Below are 19,417 nucleotides of genomic sequence, written 5' to 3'. Positions count from 1 at the left end.
CCCCTAATGTGATGGAGGCCACCGCACCCTGTCCCACACCAGCTGGCTTGCAGCCTTCAACGTGTGCTTCTGGGGCCCCTAACTAGAAATCTCAGTGCCCAGGGCCCCTGAGGGCATGTGCTCCGACAGCAGATCGCCTTCAAGAGGACACAAGTGTTTGACCTTGAGATCTCACCACGCTTGTGGCCTCCCGTGATGCTGGAGAGCCTCAAACATCCAGACACAGTGGGGTGGCCTGGGGTACCCCCCTGAGTGGAAGTGGCAGGGGAATAAGGCCAGGACAGGATGTGAGGTGCCCATGGGGTCTGGGGCCACAGGAGGATGCCCAGCAGGCTCAGCCCCTAGCTCAAAGGGTAACGTATTTTCCGATTAGACACGTGATACATGATTATTGACTAAAATTTGGGAAGTATAAGATGATGTGGAAGGAGACCCAAATCATCCCTTCTCACTGTTGCTGATCTCCCATCACTACTGTATTTCCGTGAAGAGCAGTGTAGTCCTTCAGCTCTGCACGAGTGTGCCTACTCGGAGTGCACTGGCCCCATGCCCCGGGTGTCCTAACAGGATCCCATTAGCAAGAAAACCCAAATCTTAGGGCCTCGTGGCCAGACTCGGTCTCTCCCCATGAGCACCCATGGGGGTGCACCCAGGGCCCACTCTCGTTCACACACGGTCACCTGGCAGGGCTCACGCGGTCCCTGGAGGAAGCAGTTCCTTCAGCTCCTCTGCCTGACGGCTTCCTCAAAGAACTCACACATGAGTCCTAGCCAGCAGTCCGTGCACCGATGGACAAGACCCTGGCCGCTCTCTTGCCGCACCCCCCGCGACCGCACTTCCTCACCAAGTACCTGTGTAGCGTCCTTCTGTCTCCAGCCAAATACTCTCCTGCAGACTGAGCTCCTGCCCAGCCTGCCCTCCACTTCTTCCGCCTGCTCAGCAGTGAGATTCTCCCCATCCTAGGCTCTGCGTGGGACCCCGGCTACCCACATTTACCGAACGCATTTACATAATGCAGCTGCTGAAAACATAACTTTGTCTCCTGCTTTTCCCACTTAAGATTTTCCCAGACTCAGCTCAGTTAAATTTGGTTACTCCCCCTCTGCTCTGCAGCAAATTCAACCACCAGAACATCGTGCGCTGTATTGGGGTGAGTCTGCAAGCCCTGCCCCGATTTATCCTGCTGGAGCTCATGGCAGGAGGAGACCTCAAGTCCTTCCTCCGGGAGACCCGCCCTCGCCCGGTGAGTGAGACCCAGTCTTGCCCTAGTCGTTGTGCCAGGGAATGGAGCAGAGGGTGGGAGGGGCAAGAGTGGGCAGCCTGAGGAGCAACATCCTCAGTGGTAGGGGAGTCAGCCCCGGGGCTTGGATCTGGGGGAATGACCGGGAGAGATTGGACAGAAGGTGGATGCCGGCTGAGCCCACCCTGGGGAACTTGAGCCAGGCTTGTGCAATGGGTCCTCCAGCCTGAATCCATTTTTGTGGCCTGCTGATTCCAAGAATTAGGGACAAGCACAGACGGGGACTCTCATGTCAGCCATGTCATTCACTCAACCGACTTGGGGACAGGACATTCTATATCTACTCATTCTGAACCCCACTACCCTCATCTCTTAAGTGGGGACACCCTGACCTTGTAGATTTACTGTCAAAATAAAATACTGAAATATTTATGAAGGTTCTGCATGTGTGTCATGATTAAGGGGCTGGAGTTTTGGGGGAGCGAAGAAACCTAGGTAGACCCAGGAATGCCACCCCCCCATCCTGGTGGGCCATTAGACAACCCATGTGGCTTAGGACTGTGAACTCCCTAACCTCAGGATCGGCAGTGTGAAATCCAAGGGCTGGACTAGAACATCTTGGAGGTGATTCTGAATTCTAAGACGTAGCCCACAGGGCATACCCCGAGTCCAGCTGCCCACTCCTGTCCCTGCCGGGGTCTTCAGGAGGCCTTGAGCATCAGGAACTGGAGCAGAGCAGACCCCTGAGCTAGGACCCAGCTTCCTCAAGTCGCTGCTGGACCATGAAGACCACAGGGAAGATTTGCACCCTCCCCACCCCCAGGAAAGCAGAACAAGAGGACAGCCACCTTGAGCCAGAAAGCCCAGACCTGAACGTGGTGTTCTCATGGACTCAGACTGGAGGCAGAAACGTTGAAAGGCCACACCTGCTCTAATCCCCACCGTCAGTCAGACTGAAGGATACGTTAGTCCGGGGAGCCTCCGTACTATTCCTACAAGCCTCTGGGTGATCTATCTCAGCATCTGAGAAGAATCCGGTCTAACTCCCTGCAAAGATGAGTGTGTGCACACCTGAGCACAGCTGACAGGAGGATGAGGGGAGGGGGGGTGAAAGACCAACCCCATCTCATAATAACCCTCATCAGCATTATCTTCATCTTCCTTGTGGTTGCCACATTTCTGAAAACAACCCTGTAAAGTAAACAGCGTAGATCTCACCTTAATTTTACAGATAAGAACATTGTGACTCAAGAGAGGTTAGGTGACTTGCTGAGGCCACACAGGAAGTGAAAGAACTGAGACTAGAACTCAGAACTTGGGACTCCTGATTCAGGGCTCACTCCAACATACCATGCTGTTTATCCAAATGATCCTCTTTGGGAAACCATGGAATACCAAGATGAGGTTGGGTCCTTGAGAGCCCATATGGCCAGACATCCCTGCAGGGTATGGACACCAGCCTCAAAGACTTTCCCACCACCACTCAGCAAAGCAGAGCCTTCAGCTCTTGTGCCCTGAGATTCTCAGCAGTGCTTCTAGCAGGGGTTAAATAAGGACACATAGCATCACACTTTGGAAGGAGTCCTGGCCCTGATTTTCCTCCTGGATGCTCCTGAGGCTTGAGAAGGAAGTATTGTGCACGTAACAGACAGACTTGCTTGTACAGGGGACCTGGGACCCCATCACTTGGCAAACCCAAGGACATGGGGGCAGGGATCTTCCCTCTCTCTTGCAAACAAAAGCATCTCTGTCTTGTGATGATAAAAATGATTTGTGTATTGTTCCAAAGAGCAAAGTACCAGCAAGGAAAGGCAGATCGTTCACACCTCACACCACCTCCTACCCCCTGCACCACCCTAAGGAGCCTGATGCCAAGTTGTGACCTCTAACTGCAAGCACCTCCCAGGGGATGCCCACAGCCAGAAGCTGGTCAACTCTCCTTGGGAGGGCCGCTTCTGAGGGTCAGGATCCCACTCACCAAATCCACTCTTCTAACCCTTGACCCCACTCTTCCCCTGTGTGGCTCTCCTTGCCAGCCACGCCCCCAAGTCCTGGTAGCACCCCAATCACCCTGCTCCTCACCTTCATACACACCCACGCATCCCAGGTGAGCTGGTCCTTCCTGAGACGCCCGCCCACGAGAGGTGATTTTAAGTGTTGGATGGATTATAGCTCTCCAGAGTGAGCCCTCGAACATGAGTTTGTGGCTGCAGCTTCCTTGGGGGTTGGGAGATTTACTGGGCATTGGGCACAGATTCTCAGAGCCACAAAATCCAGCTTAGCCGGGTGAGGATCAGGTTGACTGTGAGAAAGGAACAGGCATCGTCATGGGCAGAGGGGGCTATACGAGTAACCCTGCACGGGATGAAGGACGGAGGGACTGGCCAATGAGCATCGCAGCTGGAGAAATACACACACCGAAAGACGGTGGGTAGAGGTGTGACACTCTCTGGATTCAAAGGCTTGAGTTCCACCTGGTTCATTTGTTTGAATCCCCTGAGACTCTCAGGGCTTACCTGACACCTGCTGTGTGCAGGCCCTTGGCTGGGCATTCGGAATCAGACAAGGTCTTGGTCCTCTCTTCCTGCCGTCCCTGGGGTCCAGCAGTTCCATAGACTATCAGGATTGAAGGACCTAAGAGACGGTCTAAGAGGCTCTGGCTTCAGACAACAGGTGTGCTGACATGAAGTGACAGAACAGATATGTGCAGACGCGATGGGACAGAATGGATGCCCTGGCCAACCCAGGCTGTCATGGAAACAAAATTCATGAAAACCTCATTTTGTCCCAGGACCTCACCTTCTCAAGAAGGAAAGATTAATGTCAAAATAATTTTACAGATCCAATCTTTATTCAACAAATATTTATTGAGGGTTTAAGATAAGCCTGATACAGGCTAATAGCTGTCTTTGGTATCCGTTCATTCAATCAATAATGACAGAAGCCATTAAGGGGTCAGTAACCTGTCAATTAAAGGTGGCGGTCATTAACCACAACAGTGTCTGTACCTATTTGGAACATGGCAACGCCTGTGGGTAGCAGCTCTGAGAAGATGCTCAGGACACGGGAGGTGCCTGTATCCCAGAGATCACAGTGTCCAGACGAGAACCTCTGCTTTGGGCTAATGCCCAAGTGTAAATCTTTGGCTCTGAGGTTGCCAGACCAATGCTGGCTCCAAAATGCATGAAGGGGCAATTGGTGCTGGTGAAAAGTCAGCCACATCAGCAGCCAGGAAATACGAGACCCCAGCAGCAGTGACTTCTCATCGTTTTTGACAATGGCTTTTTGTACCTCACGTTCCCTGTCCGCACCTGCTTCTTCCTTTCACCTTCTTGCCCTTGTATGCATCGATTTAAAATATATCCCTACCCTGGGGGCACCTGGATGGCTCAATCAGTTAACCATCCGACTCTTGGTTTCAGCTCAGGTCATGATCTCGGGGTCCTGAGATCAACCCCCGTGTCAGGCTCCACGCTCAGCGGGGAGTCTGCTTGAGATGCTCTCTCTCCCTCTCCCTCTGCCCCTCCCCCTGCTTGCTTGCTCTCTCTCTAAAATAAGTAAATCTTTAAAATATATCCCTATTCTGTTTTTCACTGGTAAAACAGTTCCTACCCCATCTCCTGTGATTCTTCACCTCTAAATGGCCCAGGAGAAGCTACTTCAGGAAGGAATAGATACCAATATTACTCTGCATTTTATTAGTATATACTTACCCTTTGGGAAAAGCCCCTCAGAAGCTGTAACCAAAGAAATCATTCTCCTTCACTGGGCCTGTTTTCTGACTTGTAAAAGTAAGATATCAGTCTAAACAGTGTCCCTGAGGGGAACACCAGTGCTCTGAGGAGCTACACACTCACACGCATGTGCAAAAGAATTCCATGGTCAAACACATTTCAGAGCCATGCAGCCTGCTCTCTTATTGATTAGCTATGGACATCAGTGTATAGCAAAGACTGATAATTCCTGTGCTCAAGAAACCACTTTGACCCAGGAATTCCCATGCCTATTTGATCAAATTCCATCCCACAAGCCCGCTTTGGGAAATACTGAACAAAATCCTCTCTGAGTACCAGACAAGATATATGTCCATGACCATGGCTGCCCAAAGAATGTATGGTTGCCAAACAAAGTGCCACAGTCAGTGGTGAATCGGTGAAAAAAAAAAAAACCTGATTCCAACTCCTTCTTTGCCCAGATCAATACAAATGCCCTTGGACACACCAGTTATGCTCTGCATTGCTAGTTTAATTATCAGTTTGACACAACATCTAAACCTTCCCCAATTCTCCCCCCAGACACACACACTCACACTCACTCTCACACACACACACACACACACACACACACACAGCTTGCCAATTGTCCGCTTCTGTGCAGATTAGTGGAGCAGTTAATTTGCTCTGAGCAGCCGAAGACAGGGAGCTCAGATAAACCTGGCCCATGGGTTAATGGCTGGGAAGATTTAGTCCCTGCAGGATGCCAGGCATTTAAGACATCAATGGTCCTTGCATCCTGAGTGATGGGGGCTAAGACACAAAGAGACTCAGGGGAAGCTATGACCAGTCCTCTTTTATAGGAATAGAGCATTTTCCTGGAGAGAGAGAAGATATTTCTAATACTATAGCAAAAAGGATTAATATTTCCCTTGGAAATATATTACTTCCTCCCCGCCCCCCCACCAGGAGATGGGTACTCTCTCACAGTGCCCAGCGGTTCTGACCCTAATCAGGCCCTCAGAGAAGCCAAACACAGGGACCATTTCGTGAGACCACCATGGTCCTCCATGCAGTAGCCCCTCCATAACCGCAGATCCTTTCATGAAGGATTCACTCTGTGCCTCTTGCTGTGGTCCTTGTAACAATCTAGCGAGGGTGATAGTAACATGCCTCTTTCTCAGACGAGGACACTGGCTTGGAGAGAGGCAAAGTAATTAGTCCCAGGTCACACAGTGAGTAAAGGACAAGCAGGGATGAAGCCCAGGTCAGTTCAACTAGCCACTGAACTATGTTGCTCACTGCATTTGTGTGCTGTATTCTGATTCAGTTGGGTACTATGCACTGTGTCCATGAAGTCTCCATCCCTTCTTGGATGTGTTATCCTGAGCAGCCCAGTTTTAACTCCTAGAATCCTGCCTCCCCCAACCCAGATCCTTAAAGCCCAGCTCAGGGTGGTTTGGGCTCCCGGCTATTGGCTGTGTGACCTGTAGTGAGTCACTTAGCCTCTCTGAGCCCTCAGCCTTCTCCTCTTTAAGATGGAGATACCGTCTCTTGCCTACAACCACACAGGATGTTGCATCAAAGGAGGTCATGTGCCTGGACTTGTTCTACTGCATGTAAAGCACTGCCTGATGTTCCGTGGGCAGAGGGTGTATCCTTCCCCAAGTTGTCTCCCCAGAATTGTAGCATGCCCTAGAGCAGCTCGACTCCTCTCTGCCTCCCCTAGATCCATACTATTGCTCCAGGGAGTCCTGAGGAGGCCTTGATCTGGGGCAGAGAAAACTCCCAGCCACATCTGGGAAAATCAGAGTTTAGCTGTCATCAACCACCCGCGCCCCCCCCCCCGCCCCCCCCAGTATTCACTGAACCACTGCCGTGTGCCGAGCATCATGCTTTGTACTGCGGAATTGGACGCTGAAATCCCCGCTCGGGGACCTCTCAGTTTACTTAGGGATATGGTCAAAGAAACACAACAGCAAAGTGAATGTGACACTGAGTGATAACAGGCTGCTGCAGACTTCGAGGATTTAGGAATTAAGAGAGATACCAAGGTGGGATGTAGCCTTCGGAAAAGCCTGCCAGGGGCCCAGCAAGGCTTTCGAGGAAGCTGAGACGAGCTGCACCCCCCGGGGGTGGGGTGACTTCTCCTTTTGCACAAGAGACTTCACAGAAGAATGCTTAACATAGCTCTTCACCAGCCCAGCATTTCCTGAAAACTTTTCTTTTTCAGTCCACTTTAGGTCTAGATCTTCTTGAGGAAGATTATTTCTTTAAATATTTTTTAACATTTAAACAGAACATTTTAAAAACCTATCTCCCTTGATTCCTTTGCAGGTTTGTTTATAAGTTTGGGAGGTTTGAGTGTTTGTGAAGTTTGAGGTGGAAGAACGTGCAGAATAGACCTGCCCCATCCTGGCTTGCTGTAGTTTGGGGCTCTCGGCTGTGGCTGCACGTTGCACGGACCCGGGGGGCAGCGAACCTGAAAACACTACGCTCCCCCAGAGAGGCGGGCTCGTTGGTCTGGGTTGAGGCCCGGACGTGTGTGTTGAAAGCCGCCTCGTGACTTCCGATGTGGGCCAGGGCTGAGACCCAGCTGGACAGCGCGTCCGTTTCCGCTCCTTGCCGGCTCTTAAAGGCCGTGTTTCAGATCTTCTCTGCCCGTGAGCTTCTCGTCAGCGGATCGCTTCTGTCTCCCCACAGAACCAGCCCTCTTCCCTGGCCATGCTGGACCTTCTGCACGTGGCTCGGGACATCGCCTGTGGCTGTCAGTATTTGGAGGAAAATCACTTCATCCACCGGTGAGTCAAAACGACCTTGCTCTTCCCTCTGCCTTCTGTGTGCATCCCTACATGTCTCAAGCGCCCAGGTCCCCCCCTTCAGAGTACAATGGTAGGTCTCTCTCCAGACTTGTTTGGATGACTCAGCTTCACTTTGTCTTTAAGATAATTACTTATTCTATCAGGGCTTCATTTACCCCATATGTAAAATAGGTATCATAAAATATCCTTCCCAGTGCCAGAGATCTAGACGAGCTGTTCTTGACCTTCCGCAGGGACTCCTGCCTGTACCTTGCAGTCTGCTGTCACTTTAACATTTTTCCCATCTAGAAAACCGAGCTCCTTAAGGGAAGTTAGAGCAGTTCATATTTTCACATATTTGACTATGGGTAACTCTAAGGCAAGGACCCTGTTTTATGCATCTTTGTATCCCAACGATTAATGTCTGTTGGATACATTAATTTTTTCTAAAATACTCTGAAATGAAGCATAACAGATCATTTTCTTTGCTTCCATACTTCATTTCCTCTACTCTATAGGACCCTTATGTTTAAATGGTGTTTGATTGGGACATCAAATCCACATGTAATGCTATAGACATGATAGATTATACATATTTCTTTCCATGTGGATGTTGACGACTTTCTCAGCTGACACCTTGATTCTGAAATCTGAAAAGTCAAATAGATTGTTAGGCTGTTTGCAAAGCTCTTCCTAATGATATGCTTCTCAGTTAGTAAATACCAGCCTGGTGAATGAACAATCACTTTTTAACGAATGTCTTCAAAGAGTATAAGACATGTTCGTAATAATTAGAATATGTAAGTACAAAGCAGGAAATGAGAGAAGCTGTGTGAGTTCAGAGATGGAAAAGCATGTAAGCAGATAGCAAGCTATGCTTCCTGCCCTAATAAAAATGGAGAAATTAAAGATCAAGAAAGGCACTCACCTGGGCTCCTGAAGTCATTCCTAAAACAAGGCAATAGGGTGCTTGGGTGGCTCAGTCGGTTAAGCGACTGCCTTCGGCTCAGGTCATGATCCTGGAGTCCCTGGATCGAGTCCCGCATCGGGCTCCCTGCTCGGCGGGGAGTCTGCTTCTCCCTCTGACCCTCCCCCCCTCTCATGTGCTTGCTCTCTCTCTCATTCTCTCTCTCTCTCAAATAAATAAAATCTTAAAAAAAAAAAAAAAAACGCAGTAAACCTTCACACCGGCATATCCTTTCACTGTCACTCCATCTCTTTGGTCTTCAGATCTTCCTCTTGATTCTAACTCTGTCCAACTTGTAGGTTTTGTGCTTAATAGAAATAACAGGAGTGAAAAAGGAGCTGGGACCAGTCCTTCATGTTCTCCTCCAAAGCTACGCCCTCTGCTTCAAAGCGCGGGGCAGCCCTGCCATTGTTCTTGCCCTTCCTGTTGTGGCCAGAATGTTCCATAAATCTCAGCTCTGGGCTTTATGGCTGCTCAGACAGAACAAGGTTGTACTCTTCTTGGAATTCATTCTTGGCAAGAGCCACCTTTCCACCTGTTGTCTGTGTCCTCTAAGTCTGGACTCACTGGGGAGCGAGCTGGGCAGTCACCTTGGTGACTCCGGCCACCTGCCTTCCCTTCTCAACGAGATCATTTCTGCTTTCTCATCTGAGCCCCATGTTCGTCATCAACTGTCCAGATTCTCCGGCTGAGGGGTCACATTCTTCTTTCCTCTGTCGTTTTAAAATCTGCTTTCCTGGAGCCATGAGACCTTTCGACTATATCCAGTGCTCTGTTATTGTAGATAACGAGATAACAGGATCACATTCTCTCGAGATTCTTATCACTTCCACATCTGTAAATAGTTACTGAAGGTCAGAATTAGGTCCCAGAGTAATTGTTTGTTGCTACTTTTATCTTTTTTGAGAAATGAAATTGCCGAAGATCAAATCAGGAATGTATCAGAGGGTCTGCTTTATAAGCAAAAGACAACATCTCACGGAAATTGTCCATCCCTATCGAAGCTTTTCTTCTGAGGTAACCGGCATTAGGAAAGCATCCTTCCCACCTCCTCGCTGTCCACGAGCTCTGTGGCCCGCACTCCCACGGCAGCGTGACCTCTAATACCCTCTCCTGCACCGACATCCGCCTCAAGAGTCCCGGTCTCCCATGCATGCACACCTCCTGAATTCAGAGCGGAACTCCTTTCCCAGATTCACAGGCTCCCATTTTTCTATTAGCTCTGTTTCCTTTGGACATGGTTTATTGCCATTTCAAGAATTATGGGTCATTCTACCAATTCTTGGTGTGTTCTCTGACATCACATTCACTTCCTTGCCATTAAATTCAAGATCACTGTGTTAAGCAACAGTTTCATGCACATCAGCGTAAAGACCTTCCTGGAGATACAAATATTGTTTCTGGTCTACTTCAGTGGCTATACATCCTACTATTTCTCTTCTTTTTGATGTCATATATGTTATGCTCTCACAGTTTTATTAGGGCATTTTATGCACCACTGCTCCTCAAAATCCAACTGAAACCCTCTGTATCAGGTCAGTGGCATTAACAACACCCATCTCCCACGCTGCCCCCCCGTTCTGGCATCCTAGTGACCCTCAGTCCAGATCCTGTTTATCTTCCCCATGTCCTTATTTCTCCACCAAAGATCAGGACCTTTGGGAAACTGATTGAAAATAGGAAAATGCCACTTGTACTCCCTAAGAAAGACTTTTTTTTCTGCCCAGGACTTCAATTTTATTAGAGACCCGTTCCAGACTTTCTCTGGATGCATCCTTCATTCCCACATGCATGTCAAGCGTGGGTAAGCAGCTGATGAGTGGATGAGTCTTAGAGAGCTTTGATCATGCCTTCCAGGTGTGGTACAGGAAAATAGGCCATCTGGAGTACAAGGGCAAAGAAAACATGATAACTTTACAACTTGAAATGATTCCTCAGCCCCAGAGCTGTGATGCATACAGCTTAGCAAAAGCATTAGTGAAAATCATGGATGTAAGAACAATAGTAGCTTATTTAAAAAGAAAACTAGAATTATTGGGGAATACTTTGACCTGCTTGAACTTGGTATCATGGAAGTCATGCTCTCCCAGAACAAGCCCCAGGCAACTGGCAGAAACAAACAGCGATCTGTACAAAACAATAACCTAGGCCAAATGGCATTTCTTATGTCCCTATACAATCTTCTTTTAGCTTAAGTTTTTTAATAGAATGAGAATAGCACCCTGTATCTTCTAGGGTTGTTGTATAATTACCCATGAAACACTTAGAACAATGCTTAGTGCAGAGTAAAAGGCCAATAAATTCTAGTTCCTATTATCATTACTTTCATTATTGCTATCCCATTAAACATTTTCAATCATCTGCCCTAATCTGTTCCCACTCACCTGTTAGTTCTGAGGGCTGGAATGGGTCGAGCTATCTCTCCCATACTGGAGTATAATGTAGTAAAGGAAATCAAGGGCAAAGGAGGGAACTATTTGAACTTTAGATTGGAGGTGAAAATCCTTGGGATGAATATTACCTGTGTATCTTCCCAGAAATAAAATTAGGAAATGCATTTTCTCTTTCCTTTTTTTCTTCCCAGGGACATTGCTGCCAGAAACTGCCTCTTGACCTGTCCGGGCCCTGGCAGGGTGGCCAAGATTGGAGACTTTGGAATGGCCCGAGACATCTACAGGTGAGCAAAGACAGCCGTCACCCAGCAAAGCCCCGTCCCCTCAAGAGACTGGGACGTAGGCTGCCTGTGCCATAAGTCATCTCTGGCACCCTGTCCACTGGCCGCCTAACATTTCCTTAAGGCCCTTTCCAGGACATACGACAGCTTAGTTAGTGCGCATGCCTGGTGGTCTAATTCTAGGATCACACCAACTGCTGACACTATGTTCTTGAGGAGATCGTCTTTCTGGTTCCAAATCTCTAATCCCAGAATGTTCTCAGTCGCAAAGTAACCTGGATACTTGATATGGAAAAAAATGCTCAGTAAACTTTTACTCCTCAATACTCAGGAATTCTAAACAGACTTGGCTTCCATCACCCCAGACAGGAGCACCCCAGAACTGACAACATAATGGGCCAGCTCCCCGGTCTTTTCTACCTACACCAGCAGCCACGGGAGGGTGGTTCAGAGCCCATAGCTCAGCTTCATCTCTTTACCCCGGTCATAGTCTCAAGGGTATACTAAAAAATAAAATAATTTTTCTAATTAAAAAGAAAACCCTCCTATTGTACTACTCTTCTCTTCCCAACCCCTCATTTCATTTTCAGCTGACTATTTACAACCATGACTTGCTGCGTGAGCTGAGCAAGTCACTCCTTTGTATGGTCACTAATTACGCACCCCCCACACCCAATCCAGGGAAGGAGTGAGGAGTGATGGTCACAGAGAGCTTTCTCCCTTTGAGAGTATGGGGGAGCCCTGAAGGCCCCCATAAAACTGGTAGGGATCGACACGGGAGGGAACGCTGAGGGCACCCCGTTCCTGCAGGGTAGGAGCACAGGGAGGATCGGGTGCTCCGCTCTCCCTTCCCTTAACCTCTCAGGGTCTCAGCGCCCCTCCCCCTCCCTTCTCAGAATACCCAGGATTGCCCTTAGTTCAAGATCCGAATGTTGCAGCATGACTCAGCGAGCCAGCCCTTTCTCTCCATGCTCAGCTCTGACGGCTCCCCGGCCCTAGCTTCACCACCCCAACTGGCCCCACTGGCCCCACACGCCCCTGCCATCTCACGTGTCAGGAATGGTCTTCCAGGAGAGCTCCTCAGCACTGAGCTCCATCAGCTCCCGTCAGTGAAGCTCTTCCTGTCCCTCACCCCCGCCTCTGTGTCCCTGAGCTTCGTACATACTCTCACTATACGTGTTCTCCACTGCAGGAGTCTGTGCGTCTGTTTCTTCCAATAAACTCTCTGCTGGGGTGAGAGAGACCACGACTTATTCATGTCCTCAGCACTCGGCAGAGTAAATACTCGGTCCGGGGGTCCCCCCTTTATCTGCTGTTTCTCTTTCCCCGGTTTCAGTTGTTTGGGGTCAACTGTGTGGTCTGGAGGCAGATGACCCTCCTCTGACTTACCATGAGAAGGTCAACAGTAGCCTAAATTTACGTCATGGTGCCTGCGTCACTGGGCTCACTTCACCTCCTCACGTAGGCATTTTATCATCCCACATCACAAGAAGTAGGGTAACCACAGGACAGGAAGATATTTCGAGAGAGAGAGACCACATTCACATTTATTACACTATATTGTTATAATTGTTCTATTGTATTGTAGTTTCGTTGTTAATCTCTCACTGTGCCTAATTTATAACTTTATCATGGGTCTGTATGTATAAGAAAACACCTAGTTTATGTAAGATTGGGTACTATCTGTGGCTTCAGGCATCCACTGGGGGTCTTGGGAGGATATCCCCCATGGAGGAGGGGGGCGCACTGCACGTGTTTAGTGAAGCAGTTGATCTAGGCGCCTGGTGGGGAGCTGCCTCCCCGAGCGCACCCCAACAAGAGAACACAGGGCGGGGGGTGGAGCTGCCTTCGAGGGTGTGAGCTAATTTATTAGCTATGTCAATGATATCATTAATGCAGCTCATGATAACTAATAAGTCAACTCGTGCCTTTGGAACCAACTCTGCCACAGGCCACACGTTCTCAGGCTGGGGTGTGCTCGGGGAGGCAGCGTCCCTCCAGCTCCCCGGATTATTTGCTGAGCACCTGTATTGAACGAAACACTGTGTGAGTGCCACAGAGAATCCAAAGCGAACAAGACACAGGCCCTGCTCTCAGTCCCCCCAGGTCGGGTCTTCCATGACTGTGGACCCTCGGCACCAGGCTGGAGTACTGTTAGTCATTGCGAGTTTTAATACACAAAACCCATCCGGGGAAATCTACCCGTCTGCTACTGGGTACTCTAGTCATGACATAGATCTTTCCTTTCCTCCAGCGGGCCACCTCCTATTAAATGACCCCAAAGTTCTTACCCCTCCTATGTCCCCCTGCCCTCCTCCTGAGCCACGGGAACCCCTCGTGCATTTCAGTCCTGGAATGGCTGCAGCCTATGGTGGCCCAGCAGAGCTCCCACTCGGAGCCCCCTCCAGGACCAAGTGTGGGTCTCCTCTTCTCCCCACAGAGCCAGCTACTACCGAAAGGGAGGCTGCGCCATGCTGCCCGTCAAATGGATGCCTCCAGAGGCCTTCATGGAAGGAATATTTACTTCTAAAACGGACACGTGGTGAGTCTTTCCGCTGCCCTCCTGCGGGTCTCGCTGAGGGCCTTACACTCCTGCCCTTGAGCCAAGTGCTCCCACACCCTCCCGCGGGGAAGGGTAAGAGGAGACGCATCAACGCACCTCTGCCGCAGGGGCTGTCAAATGCTGGCATGGATCCGAATCAGCAGAAAGGCCCGGTAGAGCACAGACTACTCTCCCCACCCTGAGAGCTTAGGCATCGCTGAGAATTTGCATTGCCAGCAAGTGTCCGGGGGATGCTGATGCCCCTGGCCGGGGACTACACATTGAGAGACACGGGATTTATTTTTTCTTTCTCAACTAACTACAAAGTTGGGGTTTATTCCAGGAATGCAACATTGAGTTAAGATTAGAAAAATTGATCAGTGACATTCTCTCCATCAACAGAAGAAAGGAGAAAATAATTATCAGCACAAAAGTGCTACATGCTTAGGGGTGTTGAGACCCATTCTACAGTTAAAACTGAGAGTGGAAAACACGTGAAATCTCCAGAGCTTATTCGTCCTGCAGCAAACTGACCTTTGTGCTCCCAGACCAACATCTCCCCCGGCCTTCCCTCCCCCGCCCCTGGCTTATTTCACTTAACGTCAGGTCCTCCGGGTTCATCCATGTTGTCACAGGATTTTCAGGCAGGATTTTCTTCTCTTTTAAGGCCAAGTAATATTCCATGGTACATATCCATGCCACGTTTTCTTTATCCATTCATCTGTCGGTGGATATTTATTTATTTATTTATTTATTTATTTTTAAAAGATTTTATTTATTTGACAGAGAGAGACAGCGAGAGCAGGAACACAAGCAGGGGGAGTGGGAGAGGGAGAAGCAGGCTTTCCGCTGAGCAGAGCCCGATGCGGGGCTCGATCCCAGGACCCTGGGATCAAGACCCGAGCCGAAGGCAGACGCTCAACGACTGAGCCACCCAGGCGCCCTGTCGGTGGATATTTAGGTGGCTTCTGTAAGTTGGCTATTAGAACAATGCTGCAGTGACCTTGGGACTGCAGATATCTCTTCGAGACACGGACTCTTATTTCCACTGGCTGTATACCCAGAAACGGGATAGCTGGAGCTTAAGGTAGTTCTGTTTTTAATGTTTTGAGGAAATCTCCATACTTTTTTTTTCATATAATGTCTATAAGAGCAACACAGCATTTTAAAAGGCAGATTAAACCTGTGCTGTCTACCAAAATACACACGCACGTGCGCACGCACACGCACAACACTAAAGGGAGTCTTTTTAGTTGTATAAAAACCCACAAGGACAAAAATAACAACAATGACAAAAGTTTGGAAACTGGGAAGTTTATGGACAAGTGGTACCTTTCTTAGGAGACTGGAAAGTTGATATCTAGGTCCAGAAATAGCCTGGTTTACTCTGTGCAAAAGCCCCAGAAAGGCCCAGAAATTGAGGGTGCCAGTCACCCCTGGCCATAGAGTGCTGCAGACAGGAAAGTCAATTACAGGTGTGTTTAAAAAGTAACCAGATCCTTGGCCCATTCCCTCACCCCCTATCTGTCCCCTACCAGGGGTTCCCTCTGTGAAGAGACTGAATTAAAGCCTCTCTGGTCTTGGGCACATTAGACATCACTGAGGGTGAATCCTCTACTATAAACAGGGATACATATTTTTTAAGTCTACCGACTTCAAAATGTGTGCCCTCCTTCTTCCCCTCAGTGCCAAGAACGCGGCCGCAGGTAGGAGTCGATCAGAGAACTCCTCACTGGAGGAACTGACCAATGAAGAGAAAAACTCCAGATACTGCAAGTCACAGTAGGCTAAGTAATGGCCATCCAAAGTATCAGGCTCTGATCCCAGGAACCTGTCATTGTTACCTTATAAGGAAAGAAGAGTCTTTGCAGATGTGATTAAGTTGAAGATCTTGACGTGGGACGGTCATCCTGAATTATCTGGGGGACCCTAAATGCCATCACAAGGGTCCTCATAAGAGGCAGGCAGAGGGAGATTCCACACACAGAGAGGAGGAGGAGGCAATGTGAACAGAAATAGAGGCTGGAGACGTGTGACCACAAGTCAAGGAATTCTGGAAGCCTCCAGAAGCCAGAAGAGGCAAGGAATAGATTTTTCCCTTGGAGCCTCTGGAGTGAGTGTGACTCTGCAATCACCTTGGTTTTATCCACCTTGATTTTATCCTGGGATACTGTGCTGATTTCGGATGTCTGGCCTTCAGAGCTGTGAGAAAACAAACTTCTGTTGTGTCAAGCCACAGGTCTGTGGCAGTTTGTTACAGCTACAGGAGACTGATACACCTAGTGAAAGGTGCAAGCCAGTTGCCCCCCAGTGGACAAGATCTACAAGAGCTTCCCATCGGCTTTGCAATGTCCCAGTCATAAAATATGAATAGCCGGGCGCCTGGGTGGCTCAGTTGGTTAAGCGACTGCCTTCGGCTCAGGTCATGATCCTGGAGTCCCGGGATCGAGTCCCGCATCGGGCTCCCTGCTCGGCAGGGAGTCTGCTTCTCCCTCTGACCCTCCCCCCTCTCATGTGCTCTCTCTCATTCTCTCTCTCTCAAATAAATAAATAAAATCTTTAAAAAAAAAAAATGAATAGCCAGCCAAGAACCAAAAAAGGCTTGAGAAAAGAGTCTAATCTGAAGGAAACAAACATAAAAGGGGAACTTGGAGGAAGAAAAATACAGAAAGCTTAGGAAAACTTGTAAAAACCATAATATCCTCAGAAAGATAAATTATTGCAACCATAATCCAAGGATGAAAGATTTTTTTAAAACAAGGTTTTTAGAGAAAAAAGTTCTTAGAAATAAAAATAGGAGAGAGCCCTCAAGGAGATGGAGCATTAATCTCCTGAAGCTTGTGTGAGCTGCACACAGCGTCAGGTCAGGTGATCAAGGTCAATATCAACAGTGTTAGATCATGTTGATAGCGTGTGCCCTTGATGTGATGTGATGAAAATGACATTTAACCTCTGTGGTCTTTGTCGCCACACCACAACGCTGGTCTAATCATAAGAGAAGCAGACAGATCCCAATTGGACATTCTACTAAAGCCCTGACCAATACTCCTCAAAACTCTCAAGGTCATCAAAAACAAGGAAAGCCTGAGAAGTTGTCACAGTCAAGAGTAGCCCAAGGAAACACGACAACTACATATAATGTGATATTCTAACGGGGTCCTAGAACAGAAAAAGGAAATTCAGCGGAAGCTAAGGAAATCTGAATAAACTATAGGTTTTAGTTAATAATGATGCCTTAATATTGGCTCATTAATTGTAACAAATGTACCATATGAATATAAGATGCTAAAAATAGGGGAAACTGAATGTGGAGTATGTGGGAACTCTGTGTATTTTCGGCATCATTTATTTACAATCTAAAACTGTTCTCAAGAAATTTATATTTTTAATATGATGATAGATATGTAAAAGTACCAGAAAGTTTGGAAGACAGAGTTGAATAAATCTTCTAGAAAATAAAACAACTAGGGTGCCTGGGTGGCTCCGTCAGTTAAGCTTCCTGCTCAGTGGGGAGCCTGCTTCTCCCTCTGCCTGCCACTCCCCCTGCTTGTGCTCTTCTCTCTGTCAAATAAATAAATAAAATCTTAAAAGAAGAAGAAGAAAACAACTATAAGCAGATGGGATGCATAGGAAAGAAAGGAAAATTAAGAGGACTAGACCATTAGGTCCAATTAGCTGACAAATAGGAGTCCCAAAAAGAATGTGCAGAAGAAATGAAGGGAATAAAAATACCAGAGAAATAATTCAAGAAGATTTTCCAGAACAGAAAGGCATACATGTCCAGAATGAAAGCGTCCACCAAGTGCCAACTGCAGTGGATCGTAAGAGCCACACCAAAGCACGTCATCATGACATTTCAGACCAATGGTGATCATGATTCTGTAAGCTTCTAAGGAGAAAAATAAAATAATCGTAGTAAAAAATGGTCAGAGATAGAAACAGAGCATCCAAATGGCATCAAATTTCTCAACAGCAACACAGGAAACCAAGAAGACAATGGACTAAAGTCCTCCAAATTGTGAAACCTGTGTGGAAATAACATCACGAGATGGAGGAGCCACAGTGATCGGAGTCCCCTCTCTGACCCTGTTTGACGATGTGAGCAGGAGCTTTGTTGTTTTAAGTTGCCGAGATGGGACTTACCCAAACCCAGTGGATCTCAGTGTGGTCCTCGGATCAGCAGCACCGGCATCACCTGGGATGTGTTAGAAAAGCAGGTTCTTAGCCGCCCCCCTCAGGCCTAATGGTATAGGAAGTCTAGAGGTGGGGCCAGCAATCTGCGTTTTAAGGAGTCCTCCAGGTGATTCCATATGCACCAAAGTTAGAGCACCACCAGCTACCCTATCCAGATGCAGAGAGTAAGTTAGGTAATAAGTAATTGTTCTGAACACATGTCTCTCCTATGTCCCAGCAATCCTACTTCCAAGTGTCTACATTAGACAGAGGTTGACAAAAATGGACTTGGGCAAGGATGTTCATTTGCAACATTGTTTATAATAGAGAAAAAGCACAAAACAACCTAAGTATCCCTCAAATGAGTGATGGAAAATAAACTGTGGTTTACCGATATCATGGATAACTCTTTAGCAATATAAAAGAACACCCCAAACCTACATGTATCAACATGGATAAATCTCTGTGCAACCTTGAGTGAAAGAAAGAAAGAAAGACAAGTTCCAGAAAGGGGTGGAATATCATTAAGTATAATTTTACAATACAAAAATCAAGTCTATAATACATATTCTTTACGGTTTATGCTTTTACACATTGTAAAAACTGTAAAAACACAGATAGTAAGGCTAGATTCTAACTTCAGTAGGGGAAGGGGAGGGAGGAAGTAGGAGAGGAGGGACAGTGGGACTTAACTATCTATTTTATTTCTTCCAAAAGAAAAGGAGACTAGGCACAAATAAGACAAAATTTTAACATCTCAGTACCTAAATAACTATTAAATTACATTTCCTTCTTAAAGTTTAGATTATTTCCTAATTAAAACCTTTAAAGACACAGGTAAATTACATAACCTCAGATACTGGTGAGTGCCAGGGAGGCAAAAAAGCAGAGGATCAAGAGTGGAGGGGTGGAGGGGTCCTAGGAGGGAAGCTGTTTAATACAGATGGTGGGGAAGGCTCCATGGAGGAGGTGACAGTCCAGTGCCTGAATGGCAGAAAAATCTGAAAGACTTTCCAGGCTGAGGAGGAAGCCAAGTATAAAAGGCCAGTGGCAGGAGCAAGATGAGCTTGTTTGAGGAAAGAAAACAAGTCTTCATGGCTGGAGCTAGTGAGCACGGGGGCCAGTGGTAGTTGAGTTAGAAGGGCAGGCAGGGGCCAGACATGGAGGGCCCTAGGAACCAGGTTAGGGGATGTGGGTTTTATTTAGCACCCCACAGGATGCCCCTGAAAGGTTGGAAGCCAGAGTTTGCAAGATCATTAAATATATATATATATATATATATATATATATATATATATATATATATA

General features: G+C 47.7%; 1 protein-coding gene across 1 annotated transcript in view; it reads left to right on the top strand.

The window, feature by feature from the left end:
* Positions 1 to 19,417, top strand: part of ALK (ALK receptor tyrosine kinase) — a 697,757-nt gene that overhangs the window by 670,196 nt on the left and 8,144 nt on the right. The window contains exons 23-26 of the mRNA XM_044918826.1: positions 1,114 to 1,243; positions 7,657 to 7,754; positions 11,306 to 11,398; positions 13,836 to 13,937. Of these exons, the coding sequence (XP_044774761.1) occupies positions 1,114 to 1,243; positions 7,657 to 7,754; positions 11,306 to 11,398; positions 13,836 to 13,937 (423 nt within the window). The remainder of the gene's footprint in view (positions 1 to 1,113; positions 1,244 to 7,656; positions 7,755 to 11,305; positions 11,399 to 13,835; positions 13,938 to 19,417) is intronic.

The sequence above is a fragment of the Neomonachus schauinslandi genome, chromosome 10 (genome assembly GCF_002201575.2).
Source record: "Neomonachus schauinslandi chromosome 10, ASM220157v2, whole genome shotgun sequence".
Classification (NCBI taxonomy): Eukaryota; Metazoa; Chordata; class Mammalia; order Carnivora; family Phocidae; genus Neomonachus; species Neomonachus schauinslandi.
Note: the sequence above shows the minus strand (reverse complement) of the source record. Positions and strands in the feature narration are given on the sequence as shown.